Raw genomic sequence first — 18084 nt, 5'->3', positions numbered from 1 at the left:
AGCGCGATGACGTCATCCGGGGCGGTCCGGAGGAGCCCGCGCCGCCCCCGGGCGTCACGTGACGTCACCCAGCAATCCGGAAGCGCCCGCACGTGTGCTCCGCTGCCGGCTCTGAGCCCCCCGGGCCCGTTGTCCCTGGCCATGGGTCGCGCCCGGCGGACAGGTGCGCACCGAGCCCGCTCCCTGGCCCGCCAGATGAAGGCGAAGCGGCGGCGGCCCGACCTCGATGAGATTCACCGCGAGCTGCGGCCCCAGGTCCCCGCGCGGTCTCGGCCGGACCCAGCGTCTGAGCCCGACCCCGACCTGCCGGGGGGCGGCCTGCATCGCTGTCTGGCCTGCGCGTGAGTCCCGGCCGGGCCTGGCCCGGGGAGGAGAAGGGTAGGCGGGACGGGACGGGGGCGTGTGGTCCGGCCCGCGGGACGCGCGGGGTCTCCTCTCGTGGGACCCGTGGGTGGGCTGGCCTCCCATGCGTTCAGGCGCGCAGCCTGGCGTCGGGAAGAGCTCGGTTCAGGGAGGTAGGCGTTACCTGAGAGGCTTCAGCTCACTCTTCTCCTTACCCGCCTCCCATCGCTGCAGGAGGTACTTCATTGATTCCGCCACCCTGAAGACCCACTTCCGATCCAAAGACCACAAGAAAAGGTATGGAGTAAGGAGAGGATTGATGGGTGAGTGCTGGGCACACAGGGCTTGCATCTGGTCAGCTCCCAACTGTCATTCTTCTTTCTCCCAGGCTAAAGCAGCTGAGCGTGGAGCCCTACAGTCAGGAGGAGGCGGAAAGGGCAGCGGGTATGGGCTCTTATGTGACACCCCAGCGACTGGCAGTGCCCATGGAAGTATCCACTGAGGTCCCTGAGATGGTCACAACTCCCTGCATGACCTGAGGCTGCAAAGTGCGGGAGCTGCCCATGGACAGCACTGCAAGGGCTAGGCTGAGAGGGACTGTGCCGGCCTCTTTGGGCCCTGGGTTTGGGGAGTGGATGGCCTCTCCTGGGTGCTCTCACCCCCAATAAAGGAACTGGATAGAGAAGACTTGCCTCTGACTGTAATCTCCAGGCCACTCCCCCAGACTCCTGGGCTGTGGGGTTTCTCTGTTACTCTTGTTTACAGGACCTAGCGTGTCTGTTCCCCACTTGGTCCAGCTTTTCCCTACAGCCTTGCCTTCCCTCAGGGGTCCTGGGCATCTGAGCTGGAGCCTCCAGAGGGAGCCCAAGTCAGTAAAGGAGAGAGGGAGGGTCTGGTTAATGCTGTCCTCTTCCCCATGAGAGCAGGAACTGACCCTCAGAAAAGAAGTGTGTTCCCAAGATTGCAGCCCCCGCTGAGTCACCTCCCCCAGGACCCAGGTGGGAGGCCACCTACTTTATCATCAGGCCTGTGGCGGCCGCCGCTGCCCCACCATCTTCCAGACAGCATAGCAGGAGCCACCCAGTCCAAGGACAGCCAGCAGTGTAGCCACAATCCCAGCCAGTGGACTCCGGGGCTCTGCTTTCAGCTCCCCAGCTATCTGCATCTGAAGGTACACAGAGGGTCCATCTGAGGGGTCAGTTGGAGACTTCTCGGAAGGTAGTGGGTAGGAAGGAACTGGAAGGTACAGTTGGGTGAAGAAGGTACGGATGCCACTGCTGCCCCAGGGAGATTCCACCCCAATCCCTCTCGCTTCACTGCCTATCTGGGCCCTGGCTGCTCAGGCGGCAGGAAACGTGACCGCCTGGCTTCTGGGGGTGTCAGCCCAGCGATGGTAGGGGAAAGTAGGGGGTCGGTGCCAGAAGCCATCGGTGAGAGGTACTTACCTGTAGTACACGGAAGTAGCCAGGGGTCAGGCGTCGAAATCTCATGGTGGATGCCTCTAGTCTCCCTGGCGGCCTGTGGGATGGAAGCAGGAATGAGGATAGCGGTGTTCATGATACCAAGGAGCAGAAATCCGGGCATAGAGGTTTCCGACTTCTCATGTACATGAGAGCCATGCCTCAGAGGATGCTCACCAGCGTCTGCCCTCCCAGGTCTGGCAGGGGGCGGGGCAGATGGACCTTTAAATCTGGTCCCTTCCCCCTCCTGCCCGTCCTGCCAGCCTCAGGAGCAGCTGTCAAGAGAGATCAGCATCAGGCCTGAGCAGCACCTCCCCCACTCACCACGGAGGGCAGGCTGGGTAAGCAGGAGAGGCCTTGCATGATAGCACTTGGGAGTCTTAGACCTGGACAGGTACAGGAGACCCAACCAGAGTTGGGTCCTGGCTCTATCCGTACCCCTCAGATGATTGGATATCACCAGTCAGCCCTCAGCAAAAGAGGGGCAGGGTGTCTTATTAACCCGCCTCTCCCCGCAGACATTGGTAATCCTTTTCACTTGGTTTCTGTTAGATCAAGGGCCCCTACCTTCGGGGAGGGCATATATCGCTTCTTTTTCCAAGATGAAGTTCCCGCAGGGACTTTCCTATTCTTGGCTTGGGGACAGTAATAAAAGGAGTTTAGTATATACTGATTAAGAAAGCTGTCCACGGCATGCTAAAATACAGTAGCTGACTGTGCTAGGCAGTATTCTAAGCAGTAAATGTGTATTATTTCATTTGGTATTGACTATCTCATAAAATGAAAAAAAAAATTAAAAAAGCACATTTTCAGAGTAGCATGTAAAGTATCTGCCCGTGTAGAGAATAGAAACTGGTCCCCACTCCAGAATGGAATAGAGATATAATGACCTGCTGTTAACCTTTGAATGTTTTACAATAAACGTGCAGAAGTAACTTTTATAAACTCAGACAACTATCTTTACTTTTTTTAAGATTTTATTTATTCATGAGAGACAGAGAAAGAGAGAGAGAGAGGCACAGGCAGAGGGAGAAGCAGGCTCCATGCAGGGAGCCTGACATGGGACTCGATCCCGGGACCCCAGGATCACGCCCTGGGCTGAAGGCGGTGCTGAGCCACCGAGGCTGCCCAGAAAACAATCTTTTTTTTTTTTTTTTTTTTTTCCAGAAAACTATCTTTAAAATAGAAGCTACCATTTACTCTGTCCTTACCTCCCTAGCCCTGGCAGGTGACGGCGGCACAAAATAAAGGCAAGATCTTGAATGTTAGGCCCCTAGTCCTTTTAGGGGAGCACGTGAGCACAAGTGGTGAGTTCCTGTCCATTTCTCCCCTGCAGGATTACGTGTTTAGGGAAGGCAGGGGCTGGCTGACTCAGGGTAGGTGTTTGATGGAACTAAGATGGTGGAGACAGGTCTTTGTTTATTGGGCTTCCCCAAAGTGCCACAGGCAGGTCGTTGAAATGAGAGGCAAAAATGTGAAAGAGGGACACAGCACGGAGTAGTGATGAAGGAGCATGTGCCCCACAGGGTGTGAGGGGCATGAAGCAAAGGAGGGAACCAGACTGGTGAGGGCTGTGTTGCACCTTTGGAGCCTACTGGTTCACCAGTGAGGGAGCAAGGCCTGCAGGGACCTGTGGAGATGTTGAAAATAGCAGTCAACAATCTGCATTCATGTTTGATGCCACATGTGAAGATGGGAAGGGGGTCAGCAGAGCTGGCCAAGTTCCAGAGAACTGGATTTATCTGCGAAATTATGGAATGATAACAACTGAAACACACACTATATGAGCCATCCATAGGCCAAGTACAGAATTTGGATTTGGGGCAAGATCATGACAGGCTTTGAAGGCTGGGTGTTGCTCCCCTAGTAGGGATTCCAAAGGGATAGTCAGAGGCCCAGGCTCCTCTTCACAAAATTAAAGCAATAATAACTCAGCTCTATTCCATAAGACAGATTTCAAAATACTTCAAGCAAATCTCCACAGCACTAAGGTCTAGGTGTCCCTGTTTTGGACAGGAAGAAACAGGTTCAGAGAGGTGTGGAGATTAGGTACAGTCACACAGCAAATGATACTGATACTGTTTCTGATTCCAAATTCCTGGGAGTCTCCTGGTCTGGGATAATGGTGGTGATGGTGGTGATAATGGTGACAACAATAAGCAGTATGTTTCAGACTACTGTTTTAAGAGAAAGGCTCCTAACTGGGATTTAGAATTTAGGGGGCCCATAAACTTGGATGGGAAAAAATGATATGTTTTTGCTAACTTGTAATAGAAATTTACCATTTCTGGGGTGCCTGGGTGGCTCAGTTGGTTAGGCATCTGCCTTCGACTCCCGTCATGGCCTCTGGGTCCTAGGATTGAGCACTGAGGCAGGCTCCCAGCTCAGCCAGGAGTCTGTTTTTCCCTCTCCCTCTGTCTCTTCCCCTGTTGTGCTCTCTCTGTCTCTCTCAAATGAATAAATACAAATTTTTTTTAAATTACCATTTTGGGAATCCTTGGGTGGCTCTGTAGTTTAGCGCCTGCCTTTGGCCCAGGGCGTGATCCTGGAGTCCCAGGATCGAGTCCCATATCGGGCTCCCTGCATGGAGCCTGCTTCTCCCTCTGCCTGTGTCTCTGCCTCTCTGTCTCCCTCTGTGTCTCTCATGAATAAATAAATCTCTTAAAAATAAATAGATAAAATTACTATTTCTTTCTACATGGATTGAAGTATGAACAGTATCTGTGGCTTTGTCACCTATTAAAATCACAGATATTTTTATACCAAATTATAGTTATTCAAATATCTCAACATTGTATATGCTCATAATTATTTCAAAATCATGATAGTTATAAACCCATTTCAGACACTCCTGCTATGTAGCTGCCATGGATTGGGCACCTCTAGGTCTAGTAGAGGGTCAGTGACCAAATGGTGAATCTCCCTGTTCTCACACTGGTGACCCAGGCTTCTCCATTATGCTCCTGCATTCCCTATGTTTACTTGTTAACTGATAATGTGAGAGAAGATGAATAAAAGATCACACCACAGTTTAGTGTTCTTCAAGTTGAACACCATGCTGATAACATTAAAAAGGACAATTTAACTTAACAGTCTTGTTATATTTTTTAAAGGTTTTATTCATGAGACACACACAGAGAGAGAAGCAGAGACACAGGCAGAGGGAGAAGCAGGCTCTCCTGAGAGAGCCCTATGTGGGACCCAATCTCTGAACTTCAGGATCATGCCCTGAGACAAAAGCAGAGCTCAACTGCTGAGCCATCCAGGCATCCCCTTGTTACTTTTTTTTTTTGAGATTTTATTTATTCATGATAGAGAGGCAGAGACACAAGCAGAGGGAGAAACAGGCTCCATTCAGGGAGCCTGACACAGGATTCGATCCCGGGACTCCAGGATCATGCCCTGGGCCAAAGGCAGGCGCTGAACCGCTGAGCCACCCAGGGATCCCAAGATTTTATTTATTGATGAGGGACACACAGAGAGAGGCAGAGACATAGGTAAAGGGAGAAGCAGGCTCCCTGCTGGGAGCCAGATGTGTGACTGTATCCCAGGACCCCGGGATCACCTGAGCCAAAGACAGATGATCAACCACTGAGCACCCAGGTACCCAACAGTCTTGTTATCTGATGCTGATAAACACATTACTGTATCATCAATGTATGGATTTTTTTTAAGACGTTATTTTTTCTCTACACCCAACGTGGGACTCAAACTCACAACCCCAAGAGCAAGAGTTGCACACTCTACTGACTGAGCCCGCCAGGCTCCCCAATCATAAATCCGTGTTTTAAATATGTTTTGGTTATGATTCTCTTCCTTGTAATCTTCAGCATTTCTTTAATGCTTCCAAAAGCCCAATTCTGAGAAAGGGTCCATCCGTTTCACCAGACTGCCAGAAGGGTCTGTGTGTGTGCCCAAAACAGAGGGGGACTAGAAACCCCTGTTCCAAAAAGTTTTGGCGCTATTAAGACAGGTACTCGGCACAGCAGCCCATTTTGCGGAGAACCATGCACGGTGGGTAGGGTTTTGGAGCTAACAAGCTGCAAAGCTGGTTTTCGCTGCCAGGGTTCTGGCTCCTTCTGTGCTCTGACTTGTTTTGTTTTGAGGAGCCTCTTTTGAGGTCAAAGTGCAGTTTGGGGCGGGATCCCGGCCCGCTCCAAAGTCGCCAGGGTCGCAGAGCGGCGGCACCGCCCCGGGTCAGGCGGCCGGGCAGCCCGCGGGGGCGGGAGGCGGGGCGGCGGCGGGCCAATGGCAGCGGCAGCGCCTCACCTGGCCGTGCCCGTGCGCCCAGGTGTGCTGCTGGCTCCGCCCGGGGCCCGGCCCGGGGCCCTCCCCAGGCCGGACTCCGGGAGCGGAAATTCCTGCGCGGGCGGGCCCGGCGGGAGCGGCTGCGGGCGGGCGGTCCGGGCCATGGAGCCAGTAGCGACCTGGAGCCCCGGGAAGGTGGCGGCTTGGCTGAGAGGTGGGCCTGGGCAGAGTCGGGCTGGAGGGGCGCTGGCACGAGCAGACGAAACGGAAAAGGGACGTGCCAGGTCTGTCAGCGGCTTGGTCAACAAGTAGTTCGGCGCGCCTGCCGCGTACGCGGTCCTGGGCCAGGCGGAGGGATCGACGAGACGACCCGGGGGCCGGGAGCTCAGCAGGGGTCCCCCAGCGCCGCGCCAGGGGCCGCGGGGGTGCGGGCGGGGAGGCGGCGCCTGCGGGATGAAAACAGAGGGACGGGCCGGCGCCCACGGCCGCCCAAGCGCCTTCATCTTCCCTCCGCCCCAGGGCTCGGTGGGCTGGTATTAAACCCATTTATCAGAAGCGGAAACTGACGCACTGAGCCAGGAAGTGATTTGCTAGGGCTGGGCAACAGGGCCCGTCCTCCTGTCTTTTCCCTTCTCTCCACTTTGAGAGAAACAGAAGGCCCACTCAGACCGAAGGGGTTGGCACAGCCGCATCCTGGGGCCTCGGGGGAGAGGACGTGGTGGCCAGAGTCACTGAGCCCCGAAGGCGGGGAAAGGGCCCAGACTGCAGCTGGAGAGGGGAGGGGAGTCCTGACAGCCCTCCCGGGGAGCCCGAGCGGGGAGGGGAGTGGAGCTCCCTGCTGGCAGGCTCAGGCCGAGCAGCCCTGGAAAAGCAGGGCTTTAGGGCTGGAGTCAGACTCCCAGGCTGAGTTCCAGGCCCCACCGCTCCACTCACCAGCTCTGCGACCAGAGGTCTCGGTTTCTCTGTCCGTAAGATTAGAAAGTCAACAGCCATCTCATGGAGTAGACAAAATGAGACCGTCGCAGCAGGTGCCTAGCCTGCGTGGCTCAAGGTAGACTTGGGAGGAAGGCGGCGCAGCAAGGTCACCGTACTCGGCAGAGGAGCTGCCTGAGGGCTGGAGCCCTGGAGTAGCAGGTCCACCAACTCCCAGTCCAGTGTTCTTAATGTCACACGGGGAACGAGGAAGAGCTATTAATGACCGCTCACATTCCCTAATGATGGAGCCTCACTTGGGATGGAAGGAACTCCTTCAAAGAGTGAGCAAGCTACTTCATTTCTATTTGTATCCATTTTCCCACCTATAAAATGAGGATAATAATAGTCGTTACCTCCTACATTCAGTGAGCACCAAATGTGTTAATACATAGAAAACCCTTAAAATCTTGCCTAGCACATAAGCTTTCAATGGAATTTTTCCTGTCTTCGGTCTGCCTCGTCTACCTTGTGCCAGGCATGGGCTAGAGTTAAGGAGGAACAGTTTTGGATGGCCTAGAGCATGAGGGGCAGTGGGAGCTGGAGAGATCCCAACCCACCCCGGGGAGTTATGGAAAGCTTCCTGGAGGGAGTTAGATTGAAAGGGAGGGTGAAGGAGCTAGAAGAATCCAGGCAGAAGAAATAGTGCATGTGAGGACCCTGAGGCAAAAGAGCATTCCAGGAGCTCCAGGGAGTTAGGGCTCTGGATCTAGAGTATTGAGTTTGAGGGGCTGTGCCAGAGGATGAGACTGGAGAGTCAGGGGGGGCCTGATCATACAGGGCCTTGTAGATCAGGGTAGAGTCTGGTGATGATACCATGGCAGCTATTACTGTCTACCGTGGAATGTAGGGAATGGTCCACGTGTTCCATGTCATTTAATACCCACATGATCAGAAAGTAGGTGCTTTTATTGTTGCCATTTCACAGGTGAGGAAGCTGAGGCATAGAGTGATTAATTTACTTGCTCAGTAAATTAGTCTGATCTAGTCTCATCTGTGAAATGGGCAGAACACGCCCTGGGTCCCAGGATTGTTGTTAGGAGCAGATGGGAGGAAAGAGGGCTTTGTGAGAATGAAGAAGTGGCCTGAAAGCCCTGCTCTCCCTCTAGGCCTCGATGACTCCCTACAGGACTACTGCTTTGAGGAATGGGAACTGCCTGGCAAGTACCTGCTCCAGCTCTGTCCCCGAAGCCTTGAGGCTCTGACCGTGTGGCCTCTGGGCCACCAGGAGCTCATCCTGGAAGGGGTGGAACAGCTCCGGGCCCTGGTGAGTGAATGGTGGCCACACTTGTGCAGCTTCCACCCATCTGGGGGTTGCTGATGAGGGGCCGTCTACTGCCAGGAGATAACCTGCCTTTTTTTCTGGCACAGAGCTCTGGGCTACAGACAGAGAACCTTCAGAGCCTGACAGAGAGATTGCTGGAGGGGACTTATGCTTTCCAGAGCTTAGTCCAAGGTCACCTGGAGGGCTGTGTGGAGCCCCCTGCCCATGTCCTCAGTGCAGCTGTGAAACTGATACATGAGGCCCATACCCTCCTCTTCTGGCTCAACAGGTACCCGGGGCTCCTCCTAAGACCCTGGTTGGGCCAGCTGATGAGGGGGACCCTCCTCGTCCTTGGCCTCCTCTGGGACCTGGGAATGAAGAACAGAGCTTGGCTGTTCCGATGTGGAGCAGGGCAAGAAGATTATTTGGTCTGTGTTGGGGGCATCAGGGCACCTGGCTTCCCACCCACCCCCAGCTTGTAATCAGAACAGTCAACACTGCATGAAGAGTTTCTTTACTCCCTTCAACTGCTGCCGCTTATCCCATAGGTCCCGGCTCAAATGTCACCTCTCTGGGAAGCCTTCCCTGTTGTACGTTCTCAGAGCTCCCTATACTTCACAGCAGATCAAATCATATCATTATTGATGTAATCATAGGTTTAAGGTCTGTCTCCCCGGTGCCTAGAACAGGGCTTGGCATGTATTATGCACTTGACAAATAAGTCCTTTGCTAAGCTCTTTAGATTTATCAGTCATCTCGTTTACCCCAACCAAAACCCATCAGGGCGGATATTATCTCTCCCCATGTGTCAGACAGGTAGTTGGCTCTGAGTGGTTCCATGACTTGACTGGTCATCACAGTCCCCTAATCACTGTTCCACCCTTCCCCCTGCCAGATACCTCTTCTCCCACTTAAACGACTTCTCGGCCTGCCAGAAGATTGGGGAGTTGTGCGGGGAGCTGGGCCAGGCCTTGCAGGAGGTAGGAGAACCAAAGGCCGGGCTTGGCCTGGGCCATAGAGACCAAGTCAGGCTAGAGCTTTTTATAACCTATGAATCAGCACAGGATCGGGTGTGGGGGTTGGGAAGAGGCAGGCACAGGAAGAAAGGAGGCCTGGCCACTGGGTAGGGGCAATGGGGGTGTGGGGTCTTCTAGCTGGCAGGGGTGGCTTGGGAAGTTTAACTCTCAGGAAAAAGTGGAGCCAGGGAGGGCATGTATGGTGATTTCTGGGCTTGGCGTCAGGGGATGAGACCTTGGAGCCAAAGCTCTGAGGCTGTGTAGTTCTAGAAGGAGACCAGCACACAGGACAGAGTGGGACTATAGGGAAGCCCCCCCTGCCCTTGGGAGAAGGCAGTGCCCCTGACTCGGGGAAGGCTGACGCCCTCTCTGCTTCCAGGACACTCCAGCGGCTGAGAAGGAGAGCAAAGTCCTGAGGATTGTGAGTATGGGTTTGGTTGAGTGGGGAGTTGGGGTGGCGGTGGGACGAGGTTCAGGCTGGCCATCCTGCTCCCCCTCCCCCAGTGCAGCCACGTGGTCGGGATCTGCCACAACATCCTGAGCTGCAGCCCCCAGGAGCTGCTGGAGCAGAGGGCAGTGCTGGAGCCTGTGCAGCTGGACGACCCTTTGGTGAGCCCTGCTCTCTTGGCAGCCTTGTCTGGGCCCTGAAATATGGCTCTAGGAACCCGCGGAATCCTGTATTCTGTACAGCTCTTAAAGGCCCAGAGGGCTTTCCTGGGGTCTCATGTCGTTAAGTACTTTCTCCAATTTTGAGGGGCTTTAGCTGGTGTGGTCTCAGGTGACACATTCCAGCCCTGGGACACAGACATGGCAGGTTAGGGGACTGGGACTTTCTTGCTTTAATCTTTGACTGCTTGAGAAAACCAGAGACCCCAGCCCTGCCCCTGTCCTGCCCCAGCCCTGCTTATCCTTTCTGGAGGGCTGCTGAGAATCTCATTAGCCCACAAGCCCCACTTCCCTCTGGCCCCTATTGGAGAAGGAGGCGGGACCCAGAGAAGAGTGGCAGGCCCAACGTCACACAGCAGTGCTGTCCTGGGGCCAACTAGCTCCCCAGTTCCACCCACCCAAGAATTCTGGTCCCCCATTACTCTCGGTGACTGCCGCCTCTGCCTCGGCAGGGCCTGGAAATCCACACCACCAGTAACTGCCTGCACTTTGTGTCCTGTGTGGGAACCCAGGTGAGAATCCCACGCCTTTCTCAGCTGCCTGCCCCAAGGCCCCCTTATTACCCTCCAGCTGAGCCCACTTCAGGCCCATGGAGAGCAAACCCTATGAGCCTACCCCACCTACCAGGTCCCTGCCAACACTCGGCTGCAAATCCTGCCTGGAGACGAGATTGTCCAGGTCAATGAGCAGGTGGTGGTGAGTGAGAAGGGGAGGGACATAGGGGGTGGGCAGCAGTGAAGGGACTACTGAATAGAAGCCAGGGCTGGTGGGTGGGGAGGGCCCCTTGTGGAGACCAGGCTTATGGGGGCTGCCATCCGGGTCAGAGTGGCCTTGGTAGAGTCAAGGTGAAGGGGCTGGTGGGGGCCTCCTGGAGGAGGAGTGGCAGGAGGCGGAGGGTGAGGGCAAGGGCTGTTGGCTTAGCTCAGAGCCTCCTGGGCAGTTCCAGCAGCCCAGCACCCCTGCCCGCCCCCTGCTCTGTCCCCCAGGTGGGCTGGCCCCATAAGAATGTGATGAGGGAGCTGCTGCGGGAGCCAGCCGGGGCCACCTTAGTGCTGAAGAAGGTCCCGGTGCCAAAGACCCCTCCACAGGTACCTGCCCCCAGCCCTGCCCCTGTCCTGCTCTCAGACCCCTGTCACCAGCTCCATCACCATTTCTGGTTGTTCCCCCAGACCTCTCCTCAAGCCCTGGGCTCTCCACAGCGGACAGTCCCCTCACCCCCCTCACCGGCTCGCCCCCCACTGTCTCCCAGGTAACGGGCTCCCCCCCCCCACTATCTCCCAGGTAACAGGCTCTGCCCCAGGTGGGTTTTGGTGTCAGTGCCCTGGGCTCACTCATCTCATCTCTCCTCGCTCTCCCCAGCACCCCATCTGAAGACATCTTTGCCTTTGACCTGACTTCAAACCCAAGGCCTGGACCCAGCACTGCCTGGACAGGTAGTTTCAAAGTCCCACCAGGTGGCAGATGCCCTGGGCAAGACATGTTGGATGCCTGGCTCTGACCCGCAAAGTCTGACATCCTCACCCTACTGCCTAGCCTGGGGTTGGGCTCATGGACCCTCCTCTCTCGTTCCTCCTGACAGACTCTACCTCCCTCGACCTTGAGTCCCTGCCCATTCCCCCTGCATCCCCAGCCACACTCCCAGCAGGAGTAGCAGATACTCAGAAGCCCCCAGAACACCCTGACAAGGTAAGGTGAGGGCTCGGCAAGGACAAGTTGTATGGCTTCAGACCAGGACCCTTCTGTAACCCCTTATGGCCTTTTCAGAGTCCTGTTCCTGGTCGGAAGAAATCAAAAGGTAAGAGATGTACTTGACTAGGTGGGGGTCCCTTGATATGAGGTCTTCAAAGTTTTTATAGTATCTGGCAAGACCACCCCTCACATTGCACACACAGTCTCCCCTGAACAGCTGGGTGTGACAGACCTGTGCTTCCAGCCTGGGCCTCTCACCAGCTCTGTGACTTTGGGCTAATGGCTCATCCTCTGATCTTCCATTTCCTCTTCTCTAAAATGGGAAGAGTCAGCTCTACCTCAGGCAGACACCTGTGACATTTCAAGCACAGAGCACGGGTTCAGCAGTATCAGCTGGGAATGCTGGTAGGGGGGCAGGGAGCAGGTTTGGGAGTCCAGGACACCGTGTCAGCCCCTAATCACCCAGGCCGTGCTGTGCTGCTGCAGGCGTGGCAACTCGACTGAGTCGCAGGCGGGTGTCCTGCCGGGAACTGGGCCAGCCAGACTGTGACGGCTGGCTCCTGCTGCGCAAGGTGCCTGGTGGCTTCATGGGCCCGCGCTGGCGCCGCTGCTGGTTTGTGCTCAAGAGACACACGCTTTACTGGTACCACCAGCCCCAGGTGAGCCCCCCACCACATACATGGGTTAGCAAGTGAATCAGAGCCATGATTTTCATCCTTACTCCACCAGTCTGCTCCCCCTGTGGTCACAGGAAGGCCACAGGCCCCCTCCCTGAGCCCTATGTATAGAATAAGATCACTCTTTGGAGAAAGATGAACTAATATGTGTGTAAGAGCAGCCTGAGAAAGGTATCACGGGCAGTGTAGAGAGAGTCACCTTTACTCTGCCCACCTTTCCTTCCTCTTCTGTTACCCTGTCTATCCTAGTGATGGGCCATTTGTTCAACTTCTTATTCAATGAATGTTCAGGTGCCTACTGTGTACCCAGCTCTGGGCTGCGTACTAGGGACAGAGGGAGGATGGGACAGTCCCTGCTACTCCAGGCTGGTAGTGGTAAGGATGAGTGCACACCCCAGGCCAGTTCAGCGAACCCATGCTATGATAAAGGAGAATCCCAGGGGTGGGTAGGAGCCCTGCAGAGGTGGACAGTCCAACCTGGAACGTCAAGAAGGCTGAGAAATCAATGCCTGGAGGTTAGTCAGATGGAAAGATGAAAAAACCAGGAAGGGAGAAGAGAGTTTGCAAAGTTCAGGGGTATGGAGCAGCTTCCTGCATCTCTAATAACACAACAAATGCATAAGCAGTCTTTTCTTCTGTGGCCGTCTTCCTGGATATCTTTGGCTCCTCTTTCCTGGCTCAAAGGCACCTCTTGGTCACACACTTTGCCCCATCCCAGATTCCTGCCCTGAGCTCTAGGCATTGGGAGATTTGTGGTTGGAAAGCCCAGGAGCTGCCCCTCCACCGCCCCACCCCCAGGAGCCTGACTGGGCCTCCAGGGTCTTGGGGCTGCAGGCTGACCCTTACCCTGTAATTCCCCCCAGGATGAGAAGGCTGAAGGTCTCATCAATGTTTCCAACTACAGTCTGGAAAGCGGTCAGGATCAGAAGAAAAAATAGTTAAGTCTTGGAGTGTGACACTGGGGGGTGGGCTGAGAAAGGGAGAAAGAAGGAGAAGTAGGGGGGAGGAGGATGCACCAGGTAGCTAGGGTTCCCAGTGCAGCCTCATGGGTTCTGGATGGGCACAGCCAGGCTGAGTGAGGCCTCTGTGCTCCCTGGCAGTGTGTTCCAGCTCACCCATGACGTGTACAAACCCTTCATTTTCGCTGCTGACACCCTGGAGGATCTGAGCATGTGAGTGCCAGCCCCCATCCCCACCCCCTTACCTCCCAGCTTCCACATGAGTGCTTGTGAGCCTGGCTTAGGAACCTGGATTCCGATCCCTGTTCTCTGATGGTGGCTGATCAAGGCACTCACTTCTCCAAGCCTCAGTTTCATCATCTATAAAATGGGTTAGTTCGAGTTCCTACCTCTCAGAGGTACTCTGAGGGTTAAGTTAGAAGATGATAACAGGTGAAAATCCCCTAGCATACAGTAGACGGAAACTCCGAGACCCATTTGCTCCTACACAGGTGGGTGCGCCATCTAATTACCTGCATTTCCAAGTACCAGTCTTCACGCCGGGCCTCCCTGCTCCGAGAAGAAGGTGGGTGTCTCACAGGGGTAGGTCTCACCAGGTCTCAGCTGAGCCTCTGTCTTTCCTGGGATGGGGGCTGGGAACTCCAATGCCCCAGCCACTCTCTGGCCTCCTAAAACCCTGTGATGCTTAGTGGGCTCCCAATTGCTCCTGTTCCCCCAGACTGCTACAGTGAGACAGAAGCAGAAGACCCTGACGATGACGCTGGGTCCCGATCAGCCTCGGTGAGTAGGAGATGAGTGTGTGTGTGGGGGTACATCCGTAGCGCTCAGAATGATACCCACTTCTCCTCCCACCCTGCCCACAGCCCTGCCCAGCCCAAGTCTGGGGTCCGCTCCATGGAGACACATCACCTGCAGCTACCCCGACGCAGGGCAGTCCACGGACATCCTTTGGCTCACCAACAGGTGTTGTGCTGGGGTTGGGAGCGGAGATGGAGGGCAGGGGGTGGGAGCGGAGATGGAGGGCAGGGGGTGGGCACATGGTCATCTGCCCCCCTCCCCCACAGACAACAGTGAAGGGGCGCTGGAAGGAATGGTGCGGGGGCTGAGGCAGGGTGGCGTGTCCCTCCTGGGCCAGCCGCAGCCCCTCACTCAGGAACAATGGCGGAGCTCTTTCATGCGGCGCAACCGAGACCCCCAGCAAAATGAGCTAGTGCACCGCGTACGAGCACTACAGAGCACACTCAAGGTCAGCTGGAGGGCACTGGGCATGGTGGAGGACAGGGCTCCGGGCTTGTGGTTCTGCTTCCTGGCCTGAGCTCTGGGCCCAGCTGTGGACCGAACCAGTTCCAGGCTCCCAGAGCCTGCCTCTCCTTGTGAGGGTTGGGGCTGGAGCGGGCCAGGTGCTGGGTTCCAAGCACTGGACCCCAGAGTGAGCCCTGAGCTCGGGCTCTGCCCCTCTCCCTAGGTGATCATGCCCCCGAGCTCCCACTCTCTTCACAGGCAAAGCTGCAGGAGCTTCAGGCTTTGGAGGAAGTGCTGGGTGACCCCGAGCTGACAGGAGAGAAGTTCCGACAGTGGAAGGAGCAGAACCAAGATCTCTACTTGGAGAGCCTGGGGGCCGGGGCAGTGGTGCAAGCTGAAGGCCCCTCCCAAGTCCTGAGCTCTGACCCCAGAGAACAGCCTTCCCACCCCCTGCCCTCTGACCCTGAGGAGCAGTCCCATCTCTGCCCCCGGACCCCAGAGAGCAACTTCCAGCCTCCTGACCTCTGACCCTGGTCAGTACTCTGGCTCCTGACCTCTGGCCTCGAAGACCACCTCAACCCCCCAGCCTCTGACACACCCAGGACAGGGCCCCTGCCGGCTCTGTTCAAGGTCAGAAGTAGTGCTACCCCGAGATGGCCCCCTCTGCCTAAGCGTCCACCATTTCTGCTCCTCTCTCCCCTGGAGTGGGGTCAAGTGAAGTGAACTCTGTGCCATCCTCTCTCTTGCCAATGAAGTGGTGGGAAGCTGGCCTGCAAGAAATTCTCTCCCACCTCATCCTCTGACCTGTGGGGGCACAAACCCGTTCCCTGCCTAGTCTTGTATAGGTGTTCATTTTACACAAGAAACACTTTCAACAAAATAAAATCAATCATATCTAAAATGAATCCACATGTGCCTTTGCCTTCCATATTAGAACCAGGAATCTGCTCTCAGAGGGGACAAGCATGGAAAGGTATCAGGACAGGAATGGGCAGCTCGGGTGGCTCAGCGGTTTAGCCTTGCCTTCGGCCCAGGGCCTGATCCTGGAGACCCGGGATCGAGTCCCACGTCGGGCTCCCTGCATGGAGCCTGCTTCTCCCTCTGCCTGTGTCTCTGCCTCTCTCTCTCTCTCTCTCTCTGTGTGTCTCTCATGAATAAATAAATAAAATATCAAAAAAAAAAGGGGGGGGGCAGGAATGCTCTTGGTAACTGGTCCGCCATGTGTGCAGACCACTGGCCTGAGCCCTATTCCTGAAGTTCTGTGCCTCTCAGGATGAGAGCTGCTGATCAATAGCCAGTGAGGGCCTCCGCTTATGCCCATCTCTTTCCCACCCTTCAGAAACCAGGGGGTACTCTCCTGCCCCCTCCCCAGGGAGGCACAGAGAAACAATAGACTGGCCTTTCTCTCGATGGAGAAACATACCTGTGTGGAAGGACAGGGTGGATGGCCCTGAGACAGGTTGTGGATGGTGAAGCTGGTGGGGACAGGTACAGGTTAAGGTCTTCTGGGAGGAGGATCTCTTCTCTTCCTCCTCCCAGTCTCCCCTCCAGCTCCTGGACCCAGAGTAAGGCCATGCCCCTCTGTCTCCATCCAGGGGTGTACAAGAAACCTGACTTGTTCCCATCAGCCTCTGACCCCTGACTCCAGCCCAGCCCCTCAGTGCCCCAGGCTTCCTCCGTGGGGTACCCAGGGGAGTCAGTGGGAGGAGCTTTTCTTGAAGCTCAAGAATTCCTTGGTGGAATGTGGACAGCTGGAGGTCACAGAGTCCTCTATGATATCACCACGAGGGGGAGCAAGACCACTTGGAATGAAGTTTCTTTGACAGGTGGGAGGAGACTGAGCAGCTATGATAGACAGCCCAAAGAAGTGGTGGCAGCAGTGGACTGACACCAATGTTAAACCTTTTAATATCATGGTAGGTGGCCCCTGCCTTGGCCCACCAAGCTGGGCACATTGGGGGGTGAGGGAGTGGGGGTGCAGGTGCATCGTGCTGGGTCCCAGGGACAGAGGCTGCACTGATGGGCTCTCTCCTCACCCTTGCAGAGGGCCACTCATGAGCCCTACGCCTGGCCTGAGGAGCAAGTGCTCATCAACCGCCAAGACATCATGAGCACAAAGGTAAGGAGGAAGCTGGGGCTGCACCTGCAGGCCCCCTGCCTCCCGCCTCCATGGTCACCCTTGTGCAGCAGTATTTCCTGGGGAGGGGGGAGGCAGCAGGCTGTCACAATGACTCTCCCTCTTCTAATTTCTAAACATCCTCCCTGAGGACCCTCCCCAGCGGTGACTTCTGCAGTGACCCCATCATGGTTTGTTAGGACCCACCTGGCAGTGCTCCCCACGGGAACTTCTATATAATGACAGTCACTCTCTGCCAGAGCCCCTAAAGGTCTCCCTTGCAATGACTCCCACAAAGATCCCCCAGCAGTCACCCTCTCTTAGTGGCCATTTAGGTAGTGGCTCCTACACTGATGCCCCCATTTCATGACCCCTCTCGGGCAACTTGTCCCCCTAGAGCAGCACCCCCCCCCCCGAGGGCCCCCATTCACTGAGAACAAACATTCAGGCAGAGGCCTCCCACAGTGATGCCTGCCTGAAGGAAGGTCCCCCACCCTCTCCCAGGATGCCTGGGACATACAGGAGTTCATCACTCGCATGTATGTCAAGCAGCTGCTTCGACACCCGGCCTTCCAGTTCCTGCTGGCCTTGCTGCTGGTGGTCAACGCCATCACCATTGCTCTGCGCACCAACTCCTTCCTTGGCCAGGTGGGACTCCAGCCTGACCTCTGCCCCCTCTGATCTCACGGTGGACCTGGGCAAGGCGCTTTTGTCTCTGGGCCTCAGGCTCCTCATCTGTTCATGATGATTGCATCGAATGTTCTTCAAGGGCCTGTCAGCTCTGACCTTCTAGAGAACTAGAGATCAAGGAAGACTTTATGGTGGAGGGGACCCAGAATTGAGGAAGATGTTGGATCTGTAGAGAGGTAGGGCAGGAGAAAAATGGTGTGTGCAGAGGCAGACAGCTGGGTGCCTGGTGGGGAAGGGTATCCCATTTTAGTCAATAGTCACCATGAGAAGATCACTCTGTGCCAGGGTTCTAGGTATGATCACAGCAGACCTAAGGCTGTCTCAGACACAAGTGTGTCATTACAAATGCCTGCCTGAGTGTCACGGAGTACGTGGGCGCTCAGAATTAGCATCAAACCTAATTTGTACCGTCAGGGAAGGCTTCCTGGGGAGAAAAAGAATGCTTCAGATGAGAATAAAAGTAAGTGGAAGTCAGCCAGGCAGAAACAAGTGGGAAAGCATGTTTGGGGATGGAAGAAACAGCTTGTGAGCAAGTTCTGTATGTCCATCTTGAAGTCCAGTATGATTTTGGTCCTATCCTTGATGTTTTAATTTCCTACAAGGAGTATACTACATCCACAAATTGCGCCATTTGAAATCAGTATTTTAAAAATGTCCAGTGTGGCAGCTGATGATTTCATAGAGGTGGTTAGCAGCAAGCTGGCGCAGGGTCTTTATGTTCTCTTAAGGAGGATGGCTTCTGT

The 18084-nt window shown here is 55.4% G+C and overlaps 4 protein-coding genes across 13 annotated transcripts in view; 3 read left to right on the top strand and 1 right to left on the bottom strand.

Moving 5' to 3' along the window:
• Nucleotides 1-42: 42 nt before the first annotated feature.
• On the top strand, nucleotides 43-1027 carry ZNF593 (zinc finger protein 593). The gene is made up of 3 exons (XM_077899019.1): nucleotides 43-341; nucleotides 577-639; nucleotides 731-1027. Exons 1-3 carry the CDS (start codon nucleotides 142-144, stop codon nucleotides 879-881), a joined length of 414 nt encoding a protein of 137 aa, XP_077755145.1. The 5' UTR covers nucleotides 43-141; the 3' UTR covers nucleotides 882-1027.
• ZNF593OS (ZNF593 opposite strand) lies at nucleotides 83-17018 on the bottom strand. 7 transcript variants are annotated; one of them, XM_077899021.1, is made up of 6 exons: nucleotides 12120-16095; nucleotides 11890-12008; nucleotides 8555-8654; nucleotides 6984-7348; nucleotides 1788-1860; nucleotides 83-1507 (listed from the first exon to the last, which is right to left on the bottom strand). In XM_077899021.1, exons 5-6 carry the CDS (start codon nucleotides 1830-1832, stop codon nucleotides 1364-1366), a joined length of 189 nt encoding a protein of 62 aa, XP_077755147.1. In that variant the 5' UTR covers nucleotides 1833-1860; nucleotides 6984-7348; nucleotides 8555-8654; nucleotides 11890-12008; nucleotides 12120-16095; the 3' UTR covers nucleotides 83-1363. The 7 variants fall into 7 exon arrangements, 3 of the variants coding, with proteins under 3 accessions (XP_077755147.1, XP_077755146.1, XP_077755148.1); XR_013380497.1 differs by lacking the exons at nucleotides 83-1507; nucleotides 1788-1860 and adding an exon at nucleotides 5077-6496; XR_013380495.1 differs by lacking the exons at nucleotides 83-1507; nucleotides 1788-1860 and adding an exon at nucleotides 6505-6689.
• Nucleotides 6093-15440, top strand: CNKSR1 (connector enhancer of kinase suppressor of Ras 1). 3 transcript variants are annotated; one of them, XM_077899016.1, is made up of 22 exons: nucleotides 6126-6264; nucleotides 7029-7306; nucleotides 8132-8289; nucleotides 8394-8575; nucleotides 9182-9266; nucleotides 9682-9723; nucleotides 9807-9911; nucleotides 10421-10480; nucleotides 10596-10664; nucleotides 10955-11056; nucleotides 11138-11217; nucleotides 11328-11401; nucleotides 11548-11654; nucleotides 11733-11763; nucleotides 12144-12316; nucleotides 13198-13271; nucleotides 13435-13506; nucleotides 13785-13858; nucleotides 14012-14073; nucleotides 14157-14256; nucleotides 14358-14539; nucleotides 14794-15440. In XM_077899016.1, the coding sequence occupies exons 2-22, from the start codon at nucleotides 7285-7287 to the stop codon at nucleotides 15061-15063; spliced, it is 2124 nt and encodes a 707-aa protein (XP_077755142.1). In that variant the 5' UTR covers nucleotides 6126-6264; nucleotides 7029-7284; the 3' UTR covers nucleotides 15064-15440. The 3 variants fall into 3 exon arrangements, with proteins under 3 accessions (XP_077755140.1, XP_077755142.1, XP_077755141.1); XM_077899015.1 differs by having other exon boundaries at nucleotides 6131-6264; nucleotides 7024-7306; XM_077899014.1 differs by lacking the exon at nucleotides 7029-7306 and having other exon boundaries at nucleotides 6093-6264.
• Nucleotides 16293-18084, top strand: part of CATSPER4 (cation channel sperm associated 4) — a 14649-nt gene continuing 12857 nt past the window's right edge. For both annotated transcript variants that reach the window (XM_077899017.1, XM_077899018.1), the window contains exons 1-3: nucleotides 16293-16451; nucleotides 16580-16654; nucleotides 17156-17299. In XM_077899017.1, coding sequence (XP_077755143.1) covers nucleotides 16383-16451; nucleotides 16580-16654; nucleotides 17156-17299 — 288 coding nt within the window. In that variant the 5' untranslated portion in view covers nucleotides 16293-16382. The remainder of the gene's footprint in view (nucleotides 16452-16579; nucleotides 16655-17155; nucleotides 17300-18084) is intronic.

The sequence above is a fragment of the Canis aureus genome, chromosome 5, assembly GCF_053574225.1.
Source record: "Canis aureus isolate CA01 chromosome 5, VMU_Caureus_v.1.0, whole genome shotgun sequence".
Lineage (NCBI taxonomy): Eukaryota > Metazoa > Chordata > Mammalia > Carnivora > Canidae > Canis > Canis aureus.
The sequence above is the reverse complement of the archived record's forward strand: the minus strand, read 5'-3'. Positions and strand labels throughout refer to the sequence as shown.

Coding starts and splice junctions, on each gene's coding strand:
- CNKSR1 (XM_077899014.1), top strand. CDS start 6,213: ATGGAGCCAGTAGCGACCTGGAGCCCCGGGAAGGTGGCGGCTTGGCTG. Junction 9,724..9,806: donor AGAGCAAAGTCCTGAGGATT/GTGAGTATGGGT, acceptor CCCCTCCCCCAG/TGCAGCCACGTGGTCGGGAT. Junction 12,317..13,197: donor ACTGGTACCACCAGCCCCAG/GTGAGCCCCCCA, acceptor AATTCCCCCCAG/GATGAGAAGGCTGAAGGTCT.
- ZNF593 (XM_077899019.1), top strand. CDS start 142: ATGGGTCGCGCCCGGCGGACAGGTGCGCACCGAGCCCGCTCCCTGGCC. Junction 342..576: donor CATCGCTGTCTGGCCTGCGC/GTGAGTCCCGGC, acceptor CCATCGCTGCAG/GAGGTACTTCATTGATTCCG. Junction 640..730: donor TCCAAAGACCACAAGAAAAG/GTATGGAGTAAG, acceptor TCTTTCTCCCAG/GCTAAAGCAGCTGAGCGTGG.
- ZNF593OS (XM_077899020.1), bottom strand. CDS start 16,110: ATGGCCTTACTCTGGGTCCAGGAGCTGGAGGGGAGACTGGGAGGAGGA. Junction 1,861..15,958: donor CACCCTGTCCTTCCACACAG/GTATGTTTCTCC, acceptor TCCATCCCACAG/GCCGCCAGGGAGACTAGAGG. Junction 1,508..1,787: donor GCTACTTCCGTGTACTACAG/GTAAGTACCTCT, acceptor GTGTACCTTCAG/ATGCAGATAGCTGGGGAGCT.